Genomic DNA, 20,526 nt, shown 5'->3' with positions numbered 1-20,526 from the left:
TGCGCCATTCGGTTAGTGATCTTATTATAAGCACCCCTTTTAACAGTCAATGGTACTGTCCAAATTAAGAGATGGACAAGTCCATTTTAGAAATTTAGTATGCGAAAGGTTAAATGTCAGTCATAATGGGTTATGTATACCTCTCCCTGGATTCATGCCTTACCTGATAAAAAGAAAGAGAACTTTTAACATATTGAAACCCTGAGATATCATACCACCTTCTCATGCATATTTTTTAGTGCTGTTAACTTTCTTAATCTGAAGATAGTTACTAGGGCTGGGACGGTTTCAAAATTTTGAAACCGGTTAATCGTTTGTCTGAAATCAAATCGAACCAGTTAATCGACCACCATATTGAAAATGCTGTTTTCTTTCTGGACGACCATATCAAGCTGACTTCATTAGAAACTTATGAACAGTTGTCGTTGGCAAGCAGTGTGATAATTAATAAGTCATATTTGGTGTTGTTTTTTTCTGTTAATAAATCAACAATAGGCAAATCATTATTGATTATGTTGATGTGTGTTCAGCGAAAATGTTGTCAAGGATGTTATAAAATAATATACATTTTACTGGGATTGTAAGATGTTTATTGTTTGAGAGCGATTAGCGGTTTTGCAATATTGAAAACATTTTCACCAAGTAATCGGATTGGATCAGATTAATCGAGCAATCGTCCCAGTCCTAATAGTTACATTAATAACATAGAGAAGTTGTTAGGGAACTGTCATGTTCAAACTAAACCATATGTCAGATTTTCAGTTATTCAGGTAATCAAATTGAAATAATGTGACACAGAGTTTGAAATAATTGAATATTAGTGGCATAACTTCACACAGTTTTGTCACTGACAGCTATTTCAAGAGGCCATGTCTGTTTTGATTCAGAAAGATAAGGTACATGAAAAGTTGTTAATGGTTTCATTGAGTTTCAATATCATGGATCAACACAACCCTGAAAGCTATGAATATCCTTGATTCAGATTCAGGTTTCATTTTGATATTTGAACTTGAAGACAATTTGAAACATTGACAGTTCTACGGATTTTGAAACAAGATAGTTTTTTAGTTGATATTCCTTATGAAATACCAAACTATAGGAAAGTAGATGCAGTTGATGTCAGCTTTTAAACAAAGTTTGCTGGACTTGTGACTTTCATTGGACATAGTCTGTATTCATTTTCTTCACATTTTAACTGAAACTAAATACCATAAAATCATTTTTAAGTGTGCTTGCATGGATCCATAGTTTCCCACTGAAACTTAAGAAGTGAAATTCATGAACTCATGACCAAACATACTAGCCATTCAATTTTATGTGGATGTCATTTTATAATTTGACAGAAGGATAAATTAGTTTTAGAATTTACTTTTGTGTGTGAATACATGATTGTTTCTAACTCAATCTGACGTACATATCCTATTACGCTACGTTTAGGATCTGAACACGAGCTATTGATAGCCTCTTTCTGACGACCCTTTCGCTAGCCAATCAAAAGCTAACTTACAACATTCTGCAAGCTTAAAAAAGCCTTGGTTTTTGATATCTACAATTCTTATGTCGTAAGAGGTCAGATAGCCGGTTAGCTCAGTCGGTAGGGCACTTGCTCTGTTAGCAAGGGGTCCCGGGTTCGAACCTTGGACTGACCACTAATTTTTCTTACTCTTTGACATTCAAACAAGTCGTCTGATTGGTTCAAATAAAAATAAATTTGCGAAAATTAAAATAGCAATATATTGGAAATCCAAAATATACAGAAGACTAATGTGAATGGGTCGTTCTCAGATCTTCGTTTAGAAGATCAAGTACTTTAGTCAGATTGGTTTCTAACTACAGATGGAGGTGTTGGAGGGGCTTTTATGGATGATAGCCATGGTATCCGAGTGTTGTAGAGTTCTTGAGTGTGCAAATACTGATACAATGAAATCATCACAAGCAGTCCAAACATCTGCATTCATCCATGAAATATCCAGAAAACTAACAGGTAAACATAAAAAGATTGTCAGTGGTACTTTGGTACATTTTTAGTACTTTGTAAGTCTTCATTTTTAGCTCACCTGTCACATAGTGACAAGGTGAGCTTTTGTGGTCACCCTTCATCCGTCGTCCGTCCGTCCGTCAACAATTTCTTGTCTGCACGATAGATGTTTCATTTATGATTTTATTTTAACCAAACTTGCACACAACTTGTATCACCATAAGATCTCGGTTCCTTTCTTGAACTGGCCAGATCCCATTATGGGTTCCAGAGTTATGGCCCCTGAAAGGGCCAAAATTAGCTATTTTGACCTTGTCTGCACAATAGCAGCTTTATTATGCCCCCCTTCGAAGAAGGAGGGGTTTATTGTTTTGCAAATGTCGGTCGATAGGTCGGTCGGTCGGTCGGAATGTAGACCAATCCATTTCTGGATGATAACTCAAGAACGCTTGGGCCTAGGATCATGAAAGTTGATAGGGAGGTTGGTCATCGCCAGCTGATGACCTCCATTGATTTTGAGTTCTGTATGTCAAAGGTCAAGGTCACAGTGACCCTGAATAGTAGAAAGGTTTCCGGATGATAACTCAAGAACACTTGGGCCTAGGAACATGAAAGTTAATAGGGAGGTTGGTAATGACCAGCAGATGACCACTGTTGATTTTGAGATCAGTATGTTAAAGGTCAAGGTCACAGTGACCCTGAACAGTAAAACGGTTTCCGGATGATAACTCAAGAACGCCTGGGCCTAGGATCATGAATATTGATAGTGATGTTGGTCATGACCAGCAGATGACCCCTATTGATTTTGAGGTCAGTATGTGGAAGGTCAAGGTCACAGTGACCAGGAACAATAAAATGGTTTCCAGGCAATAACTCAAGAACACTTGGGTCTAGTGTCAGGAAAATTGATAGTTAGGTTGGCCATGACCAGCAGATGACCCCTATTGATTTTGAGGTCATTAGGTCAAAGATCAAGGTCACATTGGCCAGGAACAGTTAAACGATTTCTGATCTTCTTGTCCAAAACCATAGGGCCTAGGGTTTTGATATTTGGTATGTAGCAAAATCTAGTGGTCCTCTACTTACATTGTTCAGATTATTTCCCTGGGGTCAAATATGGCCCCACCCCAGGGATCACATGGTTAATATAGACTTATATAGGAAAAAGCTTTGAAAAACCTCTTGTCCAAAACCACAGGGCCTAGGGCTTTGATATTTTGTATATGACATCATCTAGTGGTCCTCTACTAAGATTGTTCAAATTATTCCCCAAGGGTCAAATATTACTCGGCCCTGTGGGTCACATGGTTTACATAGACTTATATAGGGAAAAACTTTGAAAATCTTCTTGTCCAAACCACAAAGACTATGGCTTTGATATTTTGTAATGTAGCATCATTTAGTGGTTCTCTACCAAGTTTGTTTAAAGTATCCCTCAAGGGTCAAATATGGCCCCGCCTCAGGGGTCATATGGTTCATATAGACTTATATAGGGAAAAACTTAGAATCTTCATATCCATAACTTACATCATTCAAATTTGGACCACATGTATAGTTTTGAATGGCAAGATGAACCTTGACATGAGTTGACCTTGATCTTGACCTAGTGACCTACTTTCACATTTCTGTAGCTGCAGCCTTCAAATTTGGACCACATGCAAAGGTTTGTGTACCGAAAAAAACTTTGACCTTGTTATTGACCTAGTGACCTACTTTCACATTTTTGAAGGTACAGGCTTCAAATTTTGACCACATGCATAGTTTTTTGTTCAGAAATAAAATTTTACCTTCATTTTGACCTAGTGACCTACTTTCACATTTCTGTAGCTGCAGCCTTCAAATTTGAACCACAAACATAGTTTTGTGTACTGAAATGAACTTTGATCTTGAGATTGACCTAGTGACCTACTTTCACATTTCGAAGGTACAGGCTTCAGATTTGGACCACTTGCATAGTTTTGAGTTCCGAAATAAATTTTGACCTTGATTTTGACCTAGTGACCTACTTTCACGTTTCTCAAGCTACAGCCTTCAAATTTGAACCACATGCATAGTTTTGTGTACCGAAATGAACTTTGATCTTGAGATTGACCTAGTGACCTACGTTCACATTTCAAATTTGGACCGCATGCATATTTTTGTGTTCTGAATTGAAATTTGACATTGATTTTTGCCTGTTAACTACTTTCACATTTCTCAAGCTACATCCTCCAGATTTGAAGCACATGCATAGTTCTGTCTACCGAAATGAACTTTGACCTTGAAATTGACCTAGTGACCTCCTTTCACATTTCTCAAGCCACAGCTTTCAAATTTGGACCACATACACATTGTTTTGTACCAAAATGAAATTTGACCTTGATTTTGACCTTGAGCTAGTCTTGAAATTTGGAACATTCAAAAATGGCTCAGTGGATGGCGCCAAGATCACTCTGTAATCTCTTGTTAGGTTAATATGTTAAAGGTCAAGGTCAGATTAAACCAGAATGGTAGAACTTTTGTTTACAGTGAGCATATAATTTCTGTTTTGTGCAATTACTGAATGCATCAAGGGGGGCATTTCGTGTTCGACGAGCTCTTGTTTATAATTTGATTTTTATCGAACTTGCACACAACTTGTCTCACCATAAGATCTTGGTTCTTTTCTTGAACTGGCCAGATTCCGTCATGGGTTCCAGAGTTATTTTTAGCTATTTTGACCTTGTCTGCACAATAGCAGCTTCATTTATGATTTGAATTTAATCAAACTTGCACAAAACTTGTGTCACCATAAGATCTCGGTTCCTTTCTTGAACTGGCAAGATTCCATTGGGTTCCAGAGTTATGGCCCCTGAAAGGACCAGAATGAGCTATTTTGACCTTGTCTGCACAATAGCAGCTTCATTTATGATTTTATTTTAACCAAACTTGCACACAGCTTGTATCACTTCAAGATAGTGGTTCCTTTCTTAAACTGGCCAGATTCCATCATGGGTTCCAGGGTTATGGCCTCTTAAAGGTCCAAAATTCGCTATTTCAGCTTTTGCAGCCATATAGAGACTTCATTTATGGTTTGATTTGATACAAACTTCCAAAATATCTTCAACAACAATAAATCTTGGATTCCATAACGAATCTGTCTGATCCAGTCGTAGGTTCCAGAGTTATTTTATATCTGTTTACCTCCCTTGATTGTAATCAAAATGGATTTATATCAGTAAGTAGTTGTAGGACTTATTTGAAATTTCATTATTGCCATTAGTTGGGCTGAAACAATCAGGGTAGATAACTATGGACTGATTTTATGTCAAATTACCTCCCTTTATTTCAAATTAAAATGGGTATATCTCCGTAACTAATGAAGATACTGATCTGAAATTTCATTTATGTCAGCAGATGGACTGGAACAATCAGTGAAGATACATATTGACTGAATTTATGACAAATTACCGCCCTTAATTTTTTTATCTAAATGAATACACCTTAGCAGCTTCTAATGAGATTAGTTTGAAACGTTATTTATGTCTTCCATGGTAAGAAATAGTCATATTAGATAACTCTTGTCTCAGTAAGTATTTATTGGACTCATTGGAAATTTCATTATTGTCAATAGTTGGACTGAGACAATCAGGGTAGATAACTATGGACTGATTTTATGTCGAATTACCTCCCTTTGTTTCAAATTAAAATGGGTGTATCTCGGTAACCAATGAAGATACTGATTTGAAATGTCATTTATGCCATCAGATGGACTCGGACAATCAGGGTAGATAACTTTTGACTGGTTTAAGTCTTTCAGGGTAAGGAATAGTCATGCTAGTACAAAAATGCAGCATTTGAGCCTAGGACCCTCAAACTTGGTATGGAGATTGGCCCTGACTAGTACGTGACCCATAGGTCAAAAGGGACTGTTACAAGAAAATATTTATCCTGATGATATTTTATGTGTATGCCTATGTGATCTATGTCAAAACTTGATCTTATCATTAAGAGCAATGGTACTCAGGTGAGCGATATAGGGCCATCATGGCCCTCTTGTTTCCCTTTTTTTGCCCCCACCATTCAGTTGAGGGGGCATATAGACTTGGTCCTGTCCGTCCATCTGGCCAAAAAATAATTGTGACACGCCAAGCTAAAAAGTTAATTCATATAAATTGATGAAACCTTGTATTAGTCTTTATCATGATATGAATTGTGCACCTACTATTTTTCCGTCCGGCTCCGCGCCCTATTTCTATAGTTATGGCCACTGAAATAGTCAAAAATACACATTTTTGCCTTGTGACATGCCTATCTCAAAGAGTATTTCATATAAATTGATGAAACCTGGCATGAGTCTTTATCATATATATACCTTGCACACCTGGCATTCACCCCACCCCCACTCCCGAAGGTTGGCATAGCCATTCATAAAGGGATTTTGAAAGAACTTGGCATAAATGTTCACCATAATGAGACGACGCATCATGCAAAAGACCCAGACCCCTAACTCTAAGGTCAAGGTCACACTTAGAGGTCAAAGGTTAATAGGGTCTATTTCGTGTCTGGTTCATAATTCTGCCATCAATGAAGGGATTTTGAAATTACTTGTCATTAGTGTTCTCCATAATGAGACGACGCATCATGCACAAGACCCAGACTCCTAGCTGTAAGGTAAAGGTCAGTTAGTGGTTAAAGGTTAACATGGCCTATTTCTTGTCTGGGCTAAAACTTCAAGATTCATAGGGTGATTTGAAAATAATTTGACAGAAATGTTAACCATATTGAGGTGTGTCGCAATATGAACCAGGTTTCTCAGATCAAGGTCAAGGTCACAAAATGATTCATACCTATACTATTCTGGCATATTGTAGCATTCTTCGGCATGCTTCGGGGGCATTCTTCACTAATAGTGACAGCTCTTGTTTGTTTGTGATGCTCATAGCTCAGAAAGTTATGGCCTAGAATAATAAATCCTTTACATAAAATATCTGTTGAGGCTATACGCCCTTAAGACTGAAAACATTTGAATTATTGCCCCTTATTTGTGACAAATATACTCTTGGGGGGCACACCCTGTGTTGTACAGAGACATTCTAGTTTCTTTTGTCATTACATTCAGTTTTTGACAGCAGAACCTCTGTGTAAAAGAAGTTGAAAATCATTTTGGTACTCCTTTACCTCTTGATGGGTCTCTGGCTTACCTGTTACCTTACAACTGTTGGTTTGAAACCCAGTCAAAAATGTAAATTTGTTTGATATTGCAACATACATAGCTACTTTGCAGAAGGTTGACTGGCTTGCAGAAAGGGTACTTGAGGTCTTCCTGTTCCTTTAAATCTAGAAAATTGCTTTACTGTATGACCTAAATTTTGTTTGGCCAAAACAAACAAACAAACAACTGTCAGGAGTACTAAACTACAACCAACCTACAAGATTTGATAAAAATCTTGCATCAGTATGACCTGAAATAGTCATGAAAATTACTTATTGGAGGGCTTGCTTGTCAGTAGTTAAAACTATTTGCCTAACCTTACCTAAGGCATTAGGTTTGATAATTGACCAACAAACCATTCAGTATGTGTGTACTATAATACTATGGGAATTCAACTTATTTTAATTTTTGAAGCAACTTAATGGCCCCACTCTTTTGCTGGTGGCGCTATTTTAGAAGATTATATGATTGGGATTTTTTTTGGGTTTTTTAGCTCACCTGTCACAAAGTGACAAGGTGAGCTTTTGTGATCGCGCGGTGTCCGTCGTCCGTCCGTGCATGCGTCCGTAAACTTTTGCTTGTGACCACTCTAGAGGTCACATTTTTCATGGGATCTTTATGAAAGTTGGTCAGAATGTTCACCTTGATGATATCTAGGTCAAGTTCGAAACTGGATAACGTGCCGTCAAAAACTAGGTCAGTAGGTCTAAAAATAGAAAAACCTTGTGACCTCTCTAGAGGCCATAATTTTAAATGGATCTTCATGAAAATTAGTCAGAATGTTCATCTTGATGATATCTAGGTCAAGTTCGAAACTGGGTCACGTGCGGTCAAAAACTAGGTCAGTAGGTCTAAAAATAGAAAAACCTTGTGACCTCTCTAGAGGCCATAATTTTCAATGGATCTTCATGAAAATTAGTCAGAATGTTCATATTGATGATATCTAGATCAAGTTCGAAACTGGGTCACGTGCGGTCAAAAACTAGGTCAGTAGGTCTAAAAATAGAAAAACCTTGTGACCTCTCTAGAGGCCATATATTTCACAAGATCTTCATGAAAGTTGGTCAGAACGTTCACCTTGATGATATCTAGGTCAGTTTCGAAACTGGGTCACGTGCCTTCAAAAACTAGGTCAGTAGGTCAAATAATAGAAAAACCTTGTGACCTCTCTAAAGGCCATATTTTTCATGGGATCTGTATGAAAGTTGGTCTGAATGTTCATCTTGATGATATCTAGGTCAAGTTCGAAACTGGGTCATGTGCCATCAAAAACTAGGTCAGTAGGTCTAAAAATAGAAAAACCTTGTGACCTTTCTAGAGGCCATATATTTCACAAGATCTTCATGAAAATTGGTCAGAACGTTCACCTTGATGATATCTAGGTCAATTTCGAAACTGGGTCACGTGCCTTCAAAAACTAGGTCAGTAGGTCAAATAATAGAAAAACCTTGTGACCTCTCTAAAGGCCATATTTTTCATGGGATCTGTGTGAAAGTTGGTCTGAATGTTCATCTTGATGATATCTAGGTCAAGTTCGAAACTGGGTCACGTGCGGTCAAAAACTAGGTCAGTAGGTCTGAAAATAGAAAAACCTTGTGACCTCTCTAGAGGCCATTTATTTCATGAAATCTTCATGAAAATTGGTCAGAATGTTCACCTTGATGATATCTAAGTCAAGTTTGAAAGTGGGTCACGTGCCATCAAAAACTAGGTCAGTAGGTCAAATAATAGAAAAACCTTGTGACCTAATTAGAGGCCATATTTTCCATGGGATCTGTATGAAAGTTGGTCTGAATGTTCATCTTGATGATATCTAGGTCAAGTTTGAAAGTGGGTCACGTGCCATCAAAAACTAGGTCAGTAGGTCAAAAAATAGAAAAACCTTGTGACCTCTGTAAAGGCCATATTTTTCAATGGATCTTCATGAAAGTTGGTATGAATGTTTATCTTGATGATATCTAGGTCAAATTCCAAACAGGGTCATGTGCGGTCAAAAACTAGGTCAGTAGGTCTAAAAATAGAAAAACCTTATGACCTCTCTAGAGGCCATACTTGTGAATGGATCTCCATAAAAATTGGTCAGAATGTTCACCTTGATGATATCTAAGTCAAGTTCGAAAGTGGGTCACGTGCCATCAAAAAGTAGGTCAGTAGGTCAAATAATGAAAAAATGTTGTGACCTCTCTAGAGGCCATATTTTTCATGGGATCTGTATGAAAGTTGGTCTGAATGTTTATCTTGATGATATCTAGGTCAAATTTGAAACTGGGTCAACTGCGATGAAAAACTAGGTCAGTAGGTCTTGAAATAGAAAAACCTTGTGACCTCTCTAGAGGCCATACCCTTGAATGGATCTTCATGAAAATTGGTCAGAATGTTCACCTTGATGATATCTAGGTCAAGTTTGAAACTGGGTCACGTGCCTTAAAAAACTAGGTCAATAGGTCAAATAATAGAAAAACCTTGTGACCTCTCTAGAGACCATATTTTTCAATGGATCTTCATGAAAATTGGTCAGAATTTTTATCTTTATAATATCTAGGTCAAGTTCAAAACTGGGTCACATGAGCTCAAAAACTAGGTCACTATGTCAAATAATAGAAAAAACGACGTCATACTCAAAACTGGATCATGTGGGAAGAGGTGAGCGATTCAGGACCATCATGGTCCTCTTGTTTTTTACATGTTTTAATGTATTTTCAGATTTAGATGTTAGAGAGCCTGTACTACTGGAGCATATATTTGAGGGATTACGGCTGCCCTGGTTGAGAGTCAGAGTGTGTCAACAACTTCTGCACATGTATGACGACTTTCTCCTCACAGAGGAGTACCTTCAAGATGCCGGACAACTCACACTGCTGCTCATTGTATGTACATTATACAAAATCACTAACATCATTTCACCAACTAAAGATTAACAGATGTTGTGTCTACATGGCTGTTGATCATTTATGTTAATAAGCTCTTTGTTTGTTTTTAGCTCTTTAGAGGACTTCTTTAATGTCAGTAAGTTAATATGAGTTACAAGATTTGTTGTCAACCTTTGTTATGTGTTGAGAAGGCATTTAATGTGTAATTCATAAGATCTTGAAAATGTTTGTGTGTAACATGTTTATGTTCCATAACTATATTCCTGAAATTGTAGCAGAAAGACAATAACCCAATAATCAGTATATGGACAAGCAAACAGGTGATTGTCTTGAAAGTTGTTACTGTTTTGTTGTTTTTTTCCATGTCAGTGCGAGATGTTGTCTTCAGTAATCTTGAACTGCCATGGAGGAAATATATAAAAAAAACTATTACTGTCTTACAGGTGACCAAATATTTCTACCTGTTGCCAAGGTTTGATGTGCTACCAAGAACACCAGGTCCTGGCTGTCATTCACCAGCTAAAACTAGGTAGTTAAAACATTGTTTAAATGTTTGCAGGTACACTCTACATACTTTGAAACATTCTTTTATTTTGTAAAGTTTTGTTCCATTATGAACATGGATGACCTATTCAATATTTAGATTCTGAAATTTTTGTGCATTCAGTCAATTTATTTTATCAAGAGATAAGATACAATGGATGTCTAAGGGTTTATTAGAGTAAATGTAGTTGAAAACTAAATATCAAAGGTAGAAACCATTTTGATGATACACTTTCACGTCACTGTTAATATTACTTAAAATTGAGTAGTTTGCTACAACATCATATGTTATCAGAATTGATATTTATTTCAGTTTGTAAGATGTAAATTTTTGAGCAGCAATCTCTAATGGATTAACACCTGAAAAAGAATCTTACTGTTAAAAAATGTTTCAGAAAATTTGGTTATTTGAATACACTTTTAGCTTACCAATGGTTCAGGGGAGCATTATGTGTACATGGATGGGCCAGCATCAGTAGCTTGTCTTCTATAATCAATAGTAACTGTAAATTCTGGAGATGACAATTTTGTCTAAACTTCAATAAAACTTGGTTTGCCATAATACAAGTTTGTAACTAGGTCATCTAGTAAACTAAGGGGCATCCGTGGCTGAGTGGTTAAGCTCACTGACTTCGAATCTTTTGCCCCTCAACGATGTGGGATCGAGTCTCACTCGGGGTGTTGATTTCCTCATGTGAGGAAGCCATCCAGCTGGCTTATGGAAGGTCAGTGGTTCTACCCACGTTCCTGCCAATGATGAAATAATGCACCATGGGCACCTTCCCTCACCATTAAAGCTGCAGAGTCACTGTATCACCTATAAGTGTGTTGGTGCAACGATAAGTCCATCGAAAAAAAGAGTCACAAGGTCAAATGATAGATATCGTCATTAACACCTACATGCCACATTTTGTATCCAATGTACATGTAAGCTTTTTCGGAGTCAATGTCATGTTTAAAACTGAGTCATCTTTGGTTACAAACTAGGTGACCAGGTCAGATCTTCAGAGGCCACATCTTTTGCATGATATACTTGAAGCTTAGTCAGAATGCTTGTCTTCATATACCCTAATGTAGGCATAATTTGAAACAGTGCCATCTGGGCCCACAACAAGGTCACTGGGACAAATCATAGTGAAATCTTGTATAGACTAGAGGCCACATTTTTTGCATGAACATCATGAAAGTCTGTCAAAATGTTTTTCTTCATATGACCTGGCAGTCTTTGGTCAAAAAATAGGTTACAAGTCTTATCATAAAAAATAAGGATTTCAGTAATGGGTTATTTTTTTTGACTGGTTAACCGCAAAATCTACTGTATCAGTTTCTCTATTGATAAATCACTGCTAATAATGTATGTATATTCAGACCTCATTGTTACTTTTGGATGTTCTTACCACAGACAGTATCATCAATTTGGGTACAAAATCTTAAATGTTACTACCTTTTATTCAAAATGATAGACAATTAAGAAGGCATGCTTAAAAGTTAAAATTATTTTTTCTTAATAAGTTAGCTCCTTAATTTTGATTTAAACTGATACATATTTATTAGCTCACCTGAGCCAAAGGCTCATGGTGAGCTTTTATGACCGCTCAATGTCAGTCGTATGTCCGTCAACATTTTCTAAAAAAATCTTCTTCCTGAAAACCACTGGGCAGAATTACACCAAACTTCACAGGAATGATCCTTGGGTTGTCCCCTTTCAAAATTATACAAAGAGTTTAATTCCATGCAGAACTCTGGTTGCCATGGCAACCGAAAGGAATAACTTTAAAAATCTTCTTGTCCAAAACCGCAAGGCATAGAGCCTTGATATTTGGTATGTGACATCATCTTATAGTCTTCTATCAAGATTGTTCAATTTGTGCCCCTGGGGTGAAAAGAGGCCTGCCCCAGGGGTCACAAGTTTTACATAGACTTATGTAGTAAAAAATCTTCTTGTCTAAAATCACATTACCTAGGCCTTTGATATTTTGTATGTAGCATTGCCTTGTGGTCCTCTACTAAAATTGTTCAAATTATGCCCCAGGGGTGAAAAGAGGCCCTGCCCCGGGGGGGGGGGGGGTCTCATGTTTTACATAGACTTATATAGGAAAAAAAAACTTTCAAAATCTTCTTGCCTGAAACTGCAAGGCCTAGGCTTCTGATATTAAGTATGTTGCCTTTCCTAGGGTTTCTCAGCCCTGGGGTACCAAATTTACTATAGACTTATATAGGGAAAAAATTAAAGATCTTCTTGTTGGAAAGTTCAAGGCCTAGGCATTTGATATTTGGTATGTAACATTGCCTGGTGGATCTCTAACAAGTTTGTTCAAATTATGCCCCTTGAAAAGAGGCCCCGCCCTTTGGGTCACTTGTTATAATTATGAGTTATATAGGAAAAAATACTTCAAAAATGATCAGATCATATTTCCCAGACTGTTTAATTATAATTACCTGATGACCCAAGCGATTAGGGATCACTTGACTGTGACCTTGACACTGATCTACTTTCTGTTTTTAGCTCACCTGAGCCAAAGGCTCATGGTGAGCTTTTGTGACTGCTCGATGTCCGTCATGCGACGTGTGTCGTGTGTCCGTCAACATTTTCTAAGAAAATCTTGAAAACCACTGGGCAGAATTGCACCAAACTTCACAGGAATGATCCTTGGGTGACCCCTTTCAAAATTGTTCAAAGAATTGAATTCCGTGCAGAACTCTGGTTGCCATGGCAACTGAAAGGAAAAACTTTAAAAATCTTCTTGTCCAAAACCACAGGGTCCAGGGCCTTGATGTCTGGTATGTAGCATCATCTAGTGGTCCTCTACCAAGATTGTTCAAATTATCTCCCTAGGCTCAAATATGGCCCCGCCCCGGGGGTCACATGGTTTATATAGACTTATATAGGGAAAACAAGTTTAAAAATCTTCTTGTCTGAAACCACAAGACATAGGCCTTTGATATTTGGTTTGTAGCATTGTCTTATGGTCCTCAACAAAAATTGTTCAAAATGTACCCCTAGGGTGAAAAGAGGCCCTGCCCTGGGGTCACTTAGTTATGCTATGAGTTATATAGGAAAAAATATTTAAAAAATTATCTGATTCTATTTCCAAGACTGTTTAATTATAATTACCTGATGACCTCAAGTAATATGATGTCACTTGACTGTGACCTTGACCTGCTGACCTACTTTCTTGCTTTTTAAGATACAGCCTTGAAATTTAGATGACATACACAGTTTTTGCACACGGATCGTTAAAACTTCAAATTTTATTGACCATGAATGTGACCTACTGACTTTCTTAATATTTTAGGATCAGTTTGACATTTGAAACATGTAGCTCATATTACTCAGGTGAGCGATCCAGGGTCATCATGACCCTCCTGTTTAAGATACAGCCTTGAAATTTGGATGACATGTACTCATCATCTGTTAAAATTTTGATAGTGGCGACTACTCCAGCCTTGCTTGTCTCATTATAAAACAAGAGTTCATCGAGAAATCTGCGCAACACACATCTGATTTATTGAGAAATACAAACTCATTATTACTTTATGTAAAAAATTAGCGGCTTTCACACCCTTGGGGCATTTAATTAATCAACCCATGTCAAATAGACTGATAGTTGAAGGATCACATTGGTTACAATAAAAAATTGTTGTTTTTTTTTCGAAAAGACTGATTTTTATGGAAAATGAATTTTTAATCATTTTTAAAAATGCAATTTACAGGTTACTAAATCTGCTAACCAATAATTCATTGTTTGAATGGTTAACTAGTTAAAAGATTGACCATTGACATTTCTGTAGATTACTTTACAAACACTGTAGGAAAAGATCTATATAAGCCTTAGGCTTTCGATCCTATCCTAAGCGTTTTTGTGAATTCTGTTAATTGTATATGTATTTTGTAAACTATCTCGCTAATAAAATATGTTTAAACCAACACTGTAGAAACCACTCTTTTTACTCAATTTTAATGAAGTCTGGGGAAGTTTGTCTTTATGCAATCTATGTGAAGTTTGAAACTGGGTCATCTTGGATCAAAATTTAGGACATTAAGTCAAAATATACAAAAACCTTATAACCACTCTGGGGGCCACATTTTCAACCTGATTTACATGATATCTTGGAAGAAAGTTCGTCTTTATGAAGTCAGTTGCATTTTTGAAACTCGGACACCTTGGCTTAAAATCTAGGTCATTAGGTCAAAGTAGAGAAAAGCACTAACACTCTAGAAAGCACATTTTAACTGGATATTTATGATTCTAGTGTCATACCTAACAGCATTGTTGCTTTCATGAAACAGTTTGTCTTGTATTATATGTAGGGTTAAGGTGAGGTGAGCAACTAAGGCTGTGATGGCTCCATTTATTTCATTAGCTCGACTATTCAAAGAATAGTAGAGCTATTGGACTCACCCATGTGTCGGCGTCCGCGTCCGCGTCCCGATTTGGTTAAGGTTTTGTATGTAAGCTGGTATCTCAGTAACCACTTGTGGGATGGATTGAAACTTCACACACTTATTCACTGTGATAAACTGACCTACATTGCACAGGTTTCATAACTCTGTTTTGCTTTTTGACAAAATTATGCCCCCTTTTCGTCTTAGAAATTCTTGGTTAAGGTTTTGTATGTAAGCTGGTAACAGTAACCACTTGTGGGAATGGATTGAAACTTCACACACTTGTTCACTGTGATAAACTGACCTACATTGCACAGGTTCCATAACTCTGTTTTGCTTTTTTACAAAATTATGCCCCTTTCTCGACTTAGAAATTCTTGGTTAAGGTTTTGTATGTAAGCTGGTATCTCAGTACCCACTAATGGGAATGGATTGAAACTTCACACACTTGTTTACTGTCATGATCTGACATGCACTGTGTAGGTCCCATAACTCTACTTTGCATTTTTTTCAAAATTATGCCCCTTTTTCGACTTAGAAATTCTTGGTTAAGGTTTTGTATGTAAGCTGGTATCTCAGTACCCACTAATGGGAATGGATTGAAACTTCACACATTTGTTTACTGTCATGATCTGACATGCACTGTGTAGGTCCCATAACTCTACTTTGCATTTTTTTCAAAATTATGCCCCTTTTTCGACTTAGCAGTTTTTGGTTAAGTTTTTGTATGTAAGCTGGTATTTCAGTATCCACTTTTGGGAAAGGATTGAAACTTCACGCACTTATTCACTTGTTCACTTTATGAGCTGATAAGCACTATGAAGGTTTCATAACACTTTCTCCCATTTTTACAAAATTATGCCCCTTTTTTGACTTTTGTATTCATTCAATTGACAAGGCTGTTGAATAGTCGAGCGTTGCTGTCCTCCGACAGCTCTTGTTTTTATTCGCTGTTAGTTTTAGCAGTATATCACATTGTTCAAACATCTTCCATAGGAAAATACATATAATAATAATATTTGATAAAGTGACTCTTCATTGAATATTCAGCCCCCTGGCCTTTATTAATTATTGTTAAATGGATATTATATAGCTGATTTCATAATTTTTTATGTTTTAAACTCATTCAAGAATGATGATTTAAAATTTCTCTGCAGTATTAGCTTATAAATAAATCATTTTATAAATTGATTGCATACGTCACCTGTTTCAAATATAAAGGATGCCCCATATTTTTTCAGACCAAAACAGATGAATAAAGTACATACTACACCTACAGTGACAAATTGTTTGACTGAGAATACTGATATAAACAAGGAGAACATTGACAGGATTACACTAAAAGCCAATAAAAAGAACCATAAAGGAGAGACACCACTTCATGTGGCGTGTATCAGAAATGATGTTGCAGCTGTGAAAAAACTTCTGAAGGTTCCTGGTAAGAAAAGTTATAAACTTTCATAAAAATAAAGCATTTCTGCTGTCCATATGTCCATCCATGCATACATACGTCCATCCAACCCATAATATTGTGTCCAACTCCTCCCGCAAGTATAGCCTAATTTGCTTCAAACCTTCACAGATAAACAAGCTTGATGTGCAGATGACCAGAAAGGAAGGAATTTTGCTGTGACTGTTTTTTCTGCACTTATGGTTCACTGTCAAAAGGAGGAGCACATATTTTCTTCATTATCCATTGGAATGAGTTCTCAGTGAGATATTGCCCTTTAAACTATATGTGTCCAGTCCATAAATTCTGCTTTTGATCTTTTAGTATGCAAATTTCAGGGAGCATCCATTGGTTTTACCGATATTTACCGATATTTCTTGTTTTATTTCTTTTTCTGTCATTCCAGAGCCATACAAACACACCAGTTATGACCATTAGTACTTGATGTTTACTATATAGGGTATTTCTTTGCAATTGGCATATATCCGTTTTTGCTATGGAATATTGCAACCAGCCTTAGCACATACATAATTTTCTTTCATTGTAATCAGAGAGGTCAAGGTCACTGTTTCTTTGAAATGAAAAATTTGCTGAACAACTTAAGTGAGAAATAAGGTATCGAGACCTAACTTTGAATTTCAGATGCTTCTATGGAAGTCATAATTTTAGTTCTATTCTGTGTTGCTTAGGGCAAGGTCATATTAACTAAAAATTGCAAAACAGTTTTCTAACAATAACAACTGAGGAAATAGATAAGTATACCAAACCTGGTAAGTAGCTTTCATACAGATTGTTTTTTTGCTCACCTCAGTTTTTCTGATCGCTCGATGTCCGGCGTCTGTCGTCTGTTGTCTGTCTGTCAACATTTAGCTTGTGTATACGATAGAGGCTGTATTTTTCAACTGATCTTCATGAAATTTGGTCAGAATGATTACCTTGATGAAATCTAAATCAAAGAAAATACTTATTTATACTCAAGATTTTTTGCTCCAATTTTAATGATAATTGGTCAGAATATTTTTTTCCATGAAATCATTAGGTCAAAGATGTTTACACTGTTATGGTGTGTTATGGTGTGTTTCTCAGGTGAGCGACCTAGGGCCATCTTGGCCCTCTTGTTTTTGTTGTATTCCAGGTAGTATGGGCCAAGGTCATTGTTATAAAATATAGAAAAATGGTTCTCAATCAATAATTTAGTTAGGAATGAAAAGTTACAACCAATCTAGGTATAATAGGTAGCTTTCATTGAGACCAAAATTCAATTGAATTTTTGGATTGATTTGGTCAAGGATAAGGACAACATTACTAAAAGTAGAAAAATCATTTTTGGTAAGTAACTTTGAATAGGAATGAGACATAAAACTTTTCAGCTAAGTATCTTGAGTAAGGAATAAGACATTGGCTCCAATCTGTCATCCATTCTGAAAATTCAAGTGTTTTTTGAAAGCAAAAAATGTTTTTTTATGGGCAAAACCTTTATCCCATTTGACAGTGGATACCAATTTACAGAATTTGTTTGTTTTATGAAGGTATTAATGTGAATGCTACTGACAATGTTGGCTGGACACCACTACATGAGGCCAGTAACCATGGCAACACTGAATGTGTAAGGGAGCTGCTCAAGTTTATACCATCTAAAACAATGGATATCTTCTTTACTAATGGTAATAGTACACTATCATTATTTGAATTAACAAATATCTCTTTTTGTGTATCATATTAAATATGTTAAACTACACAATTTTAAGGTTAGTTAAAAATGTCTTTCTTAAAGGTAAAGTAAGTCTTGGTAATAATCCTTTCATTCTTTGGTCTTGTCCGCTTCCATATAGGTTTTCACACTGTACTGCATACAGATTTAAATTATTTTGAGTTATATTCGTTTCATTTAGAGCATAATATAATAATGAAATATTCAACATTTTAACCTTTAGCCAGCGTGCTGCAAGTGATTTTGCTTTTACGACCAGTGCAGACCAAGATCAGTCTGCACATCCATGCAGGCTGATCATGGTTTGCACTGTTTGCTGTTTGGTCAGTAAATTTTCAGTGAATACACCTTCAAATAATAAATGGTACTGCCCAAACTGAATGACAGACCAGTCTATTTCAGAAATTTAGCAGGGTAAAGGTTAAACTAACCTTATGTTTACTTCTTAGGTAGTACACAGTGTAAGAAGGTAGATCTGTTGGCTGCCAATTACGAGGGTATTACACCACTCCATGATGCTGTCCTCAATAACAAGCCAGATGTTTGTCATATCTTACTCCAACATGGCGGCCCGAAACTCCTTGAGGCTCAAACTTGCTTCAGCTACACACCCCTTGACTTAGCAGAAACACCTGACATGGTCACCCTGTTGTCTTCATATACTCGTGTCAGAAGAAAACATAGTGATAGCCAAACACTGACTGGCTCACAAGGTGAACTGATATTCTGATTTACTTACAACATACTCTGTAAAAAAGTGTATGTATGTTGTACTCAGTTAAGATTTGAAACTGTGAAAATTGAACCAGTTTTAGAAATGAATGGCATGCCAATACATAAAAGTAAGTATATAACGTTGTTTACATATTTTGCATGTGTATTTCACTACTAGCATAACTCAGAATTTTAGATTACCGGTAGTAGAGGTGCTGTTTAGGGGTTCTGTGAAATTTCTGAAACTTTGACTTAATGTAATTGATACTGTTCTGTAAAAGTTATTTCTAAAGGAAACATTCTGTGTTTTTAGTGATATTTTTGAACTTAAGTCTGTTTATTTTTTAGAATCAACTGGTTCAGCAGACAACAATATACCGTGTGTTCCCAGTGATGTACTATACCAGGAAGTAATATATGCAGATGGAGAGCGTGTTTATGCAAACATAAAATCTACTACACATTATATACAGCTTGTTACAATACTCATCAAGCATTACATCTCACTGAGAAACTTACACGACATATGTCGGTGTATGTCAGATAAACTGCAGTTACATGATGTTAATGTTGTGCATAATGAGCAAAATGTTCACAGTTGCAGAGATGATCAAAATCACAATAATGAGAGACCCGGTGTTCGAGCGAGTTCCACTTGTCAAAATAACCACAGTGGTACTGGTTCACTTATTCATACAGAGGACTCTTTCCATCGTACGCTGGAGAAGAATAAGTCAGCATCGAGTTATGACAGATGGATGAGCAGGGAAACACGTGATGTGACAACAGAGCCTACTGTTAACAGCGAAGAAGTGACAGACATAAAGAATGACTTGAAAGTTTTGAAAAAAATTCCGCATTATCTCAGTTTGTTTAGGACTCATTTGATGAAGATATGTCGGCCTGAAGATGCCCAGTTAGTTAAACAAGAACTGCAAGAGTTGTCTTTTGCAACTGAATGCTTGCTGTATTGAATAGTGATAAGCCCATAAACAAATATATCAATACCTTGTGTTTGTTGTTTAACTTAGGATTTTAGATGGTTTTATGTAGAGCTTTTATTGATTGAAGTATTGTATTTTAAAATGTGTTACGTACCTAAGTTTCATAAAAATATGAAAAATGCATGTACATTTTGACTAAAACATAGCAATAATAAAGTCACATCTACATATTATTTGGTGCCATACAGGCACTGAGAAAGAGTGCTACCCCATTAAACGACTTATTAAATAATCAAGGCCTTTGCATTGTTTGAAGTCTGATTTACTAGGGTCCAGTGTACAAATGCTCAGGAATTGAACCACAAGGTTGTTAGCCAGTGTGGTTAAAATATCCAAGTAAGTGAAAAATGGACCATGGTAAATCAGATGATAAATCACACTAAGGTATTATTGTCATTCTAACATGGTCATTAAAATTGTGATGAATTTCATTCATCTGGGTAGTAACGAGCCAGGTAACATGTGACCATTTGACAAGATATGTTCTCTTGTCAGTCTGTAAATCAACCATAGTTTATTATATAGTATACAATACTTTACTTCCTTCCTTGTTTAACTGAAAGTAAGTTGAGCCAGAATAGATAGAATATTTTATGTAATGGACATTTCAGAGTCAAAACAATATAACAATATATCGATAGTGTTACACTTTATTCACACACTCTAGATTGGTTATTACTTATAAGGCACGCAGAA

The 20,526-nt window shown here is 36.4% G+C and overlaps 1 protein-coding gene across 4 annotated transcripts in view; it reads left to right on the top strand.

Annotated features, from left to right (window-relative positions):
* LOC123525321 (uncharacterized) overlaps positions 1 to 19,833 on the top strand; it is a 92,647-nt gene extending 72,814 nt beyond the window's left edge. For all 4 annotated transcript variants that reach the window (XM_045304276.2, XM_045304275.2, XM_045304278.2 and 1 more), the window contains 7 exons: positions 1,837 to 1,984; positions 9,855 to 10,018; positions 10,465 to 10,550; positions 16,193 to 16,389; positions 17,931 to 18,065; positions 18,562 to 18,825; positions 19,175 to 19,833. In XM_045304276.2, coding sequence (XP_045160211.2) covers positions 1,837 to 1,984; positions 9,855 to 10,018; positions 10,465 to 10,550; positions 16,193 to 16,389; positions 17,931 to 18,065; positions 18,562 to 18,825; positions 19,175 to 19,800 — 1,620 coding nt within the window. In that variant the 3' untranslated portion in view covers positions 19,801 to 19,833. The remainder of the gene's footprint in view (positions 1 to 1,836; positions 1,985 to 9,854; positions 10,019 to 10,464; positions 10,551 to 16,192; positions 16,390 to 17,930; positions 18,066 to 18,561; positions 18,826 to 19,174) is intronic.
* Positions 19,834 to 20,526: the final 693 nt, after the last annotated feature.

Source organism: Mercenaria mercenaria, chromosome 3 (assembly GCF_021730395.1).
Source record: "Mercenaria mercenaria strain notata chromosome 3, MADL_Memer_1, whole genome shotgun sequence".
Taxonomy (NCBI): domain Eukaryota; kingdom Metazoa; phylum Mollusca; class Bivalvia; order Venerida; family Veneridae; genus Mercenaria; species Mercenaria mercenaria.
Note: the sequence above shows the minus strand (reverse complement) of the source record. Positions and strands in the feature narration are given on the sequence as shown.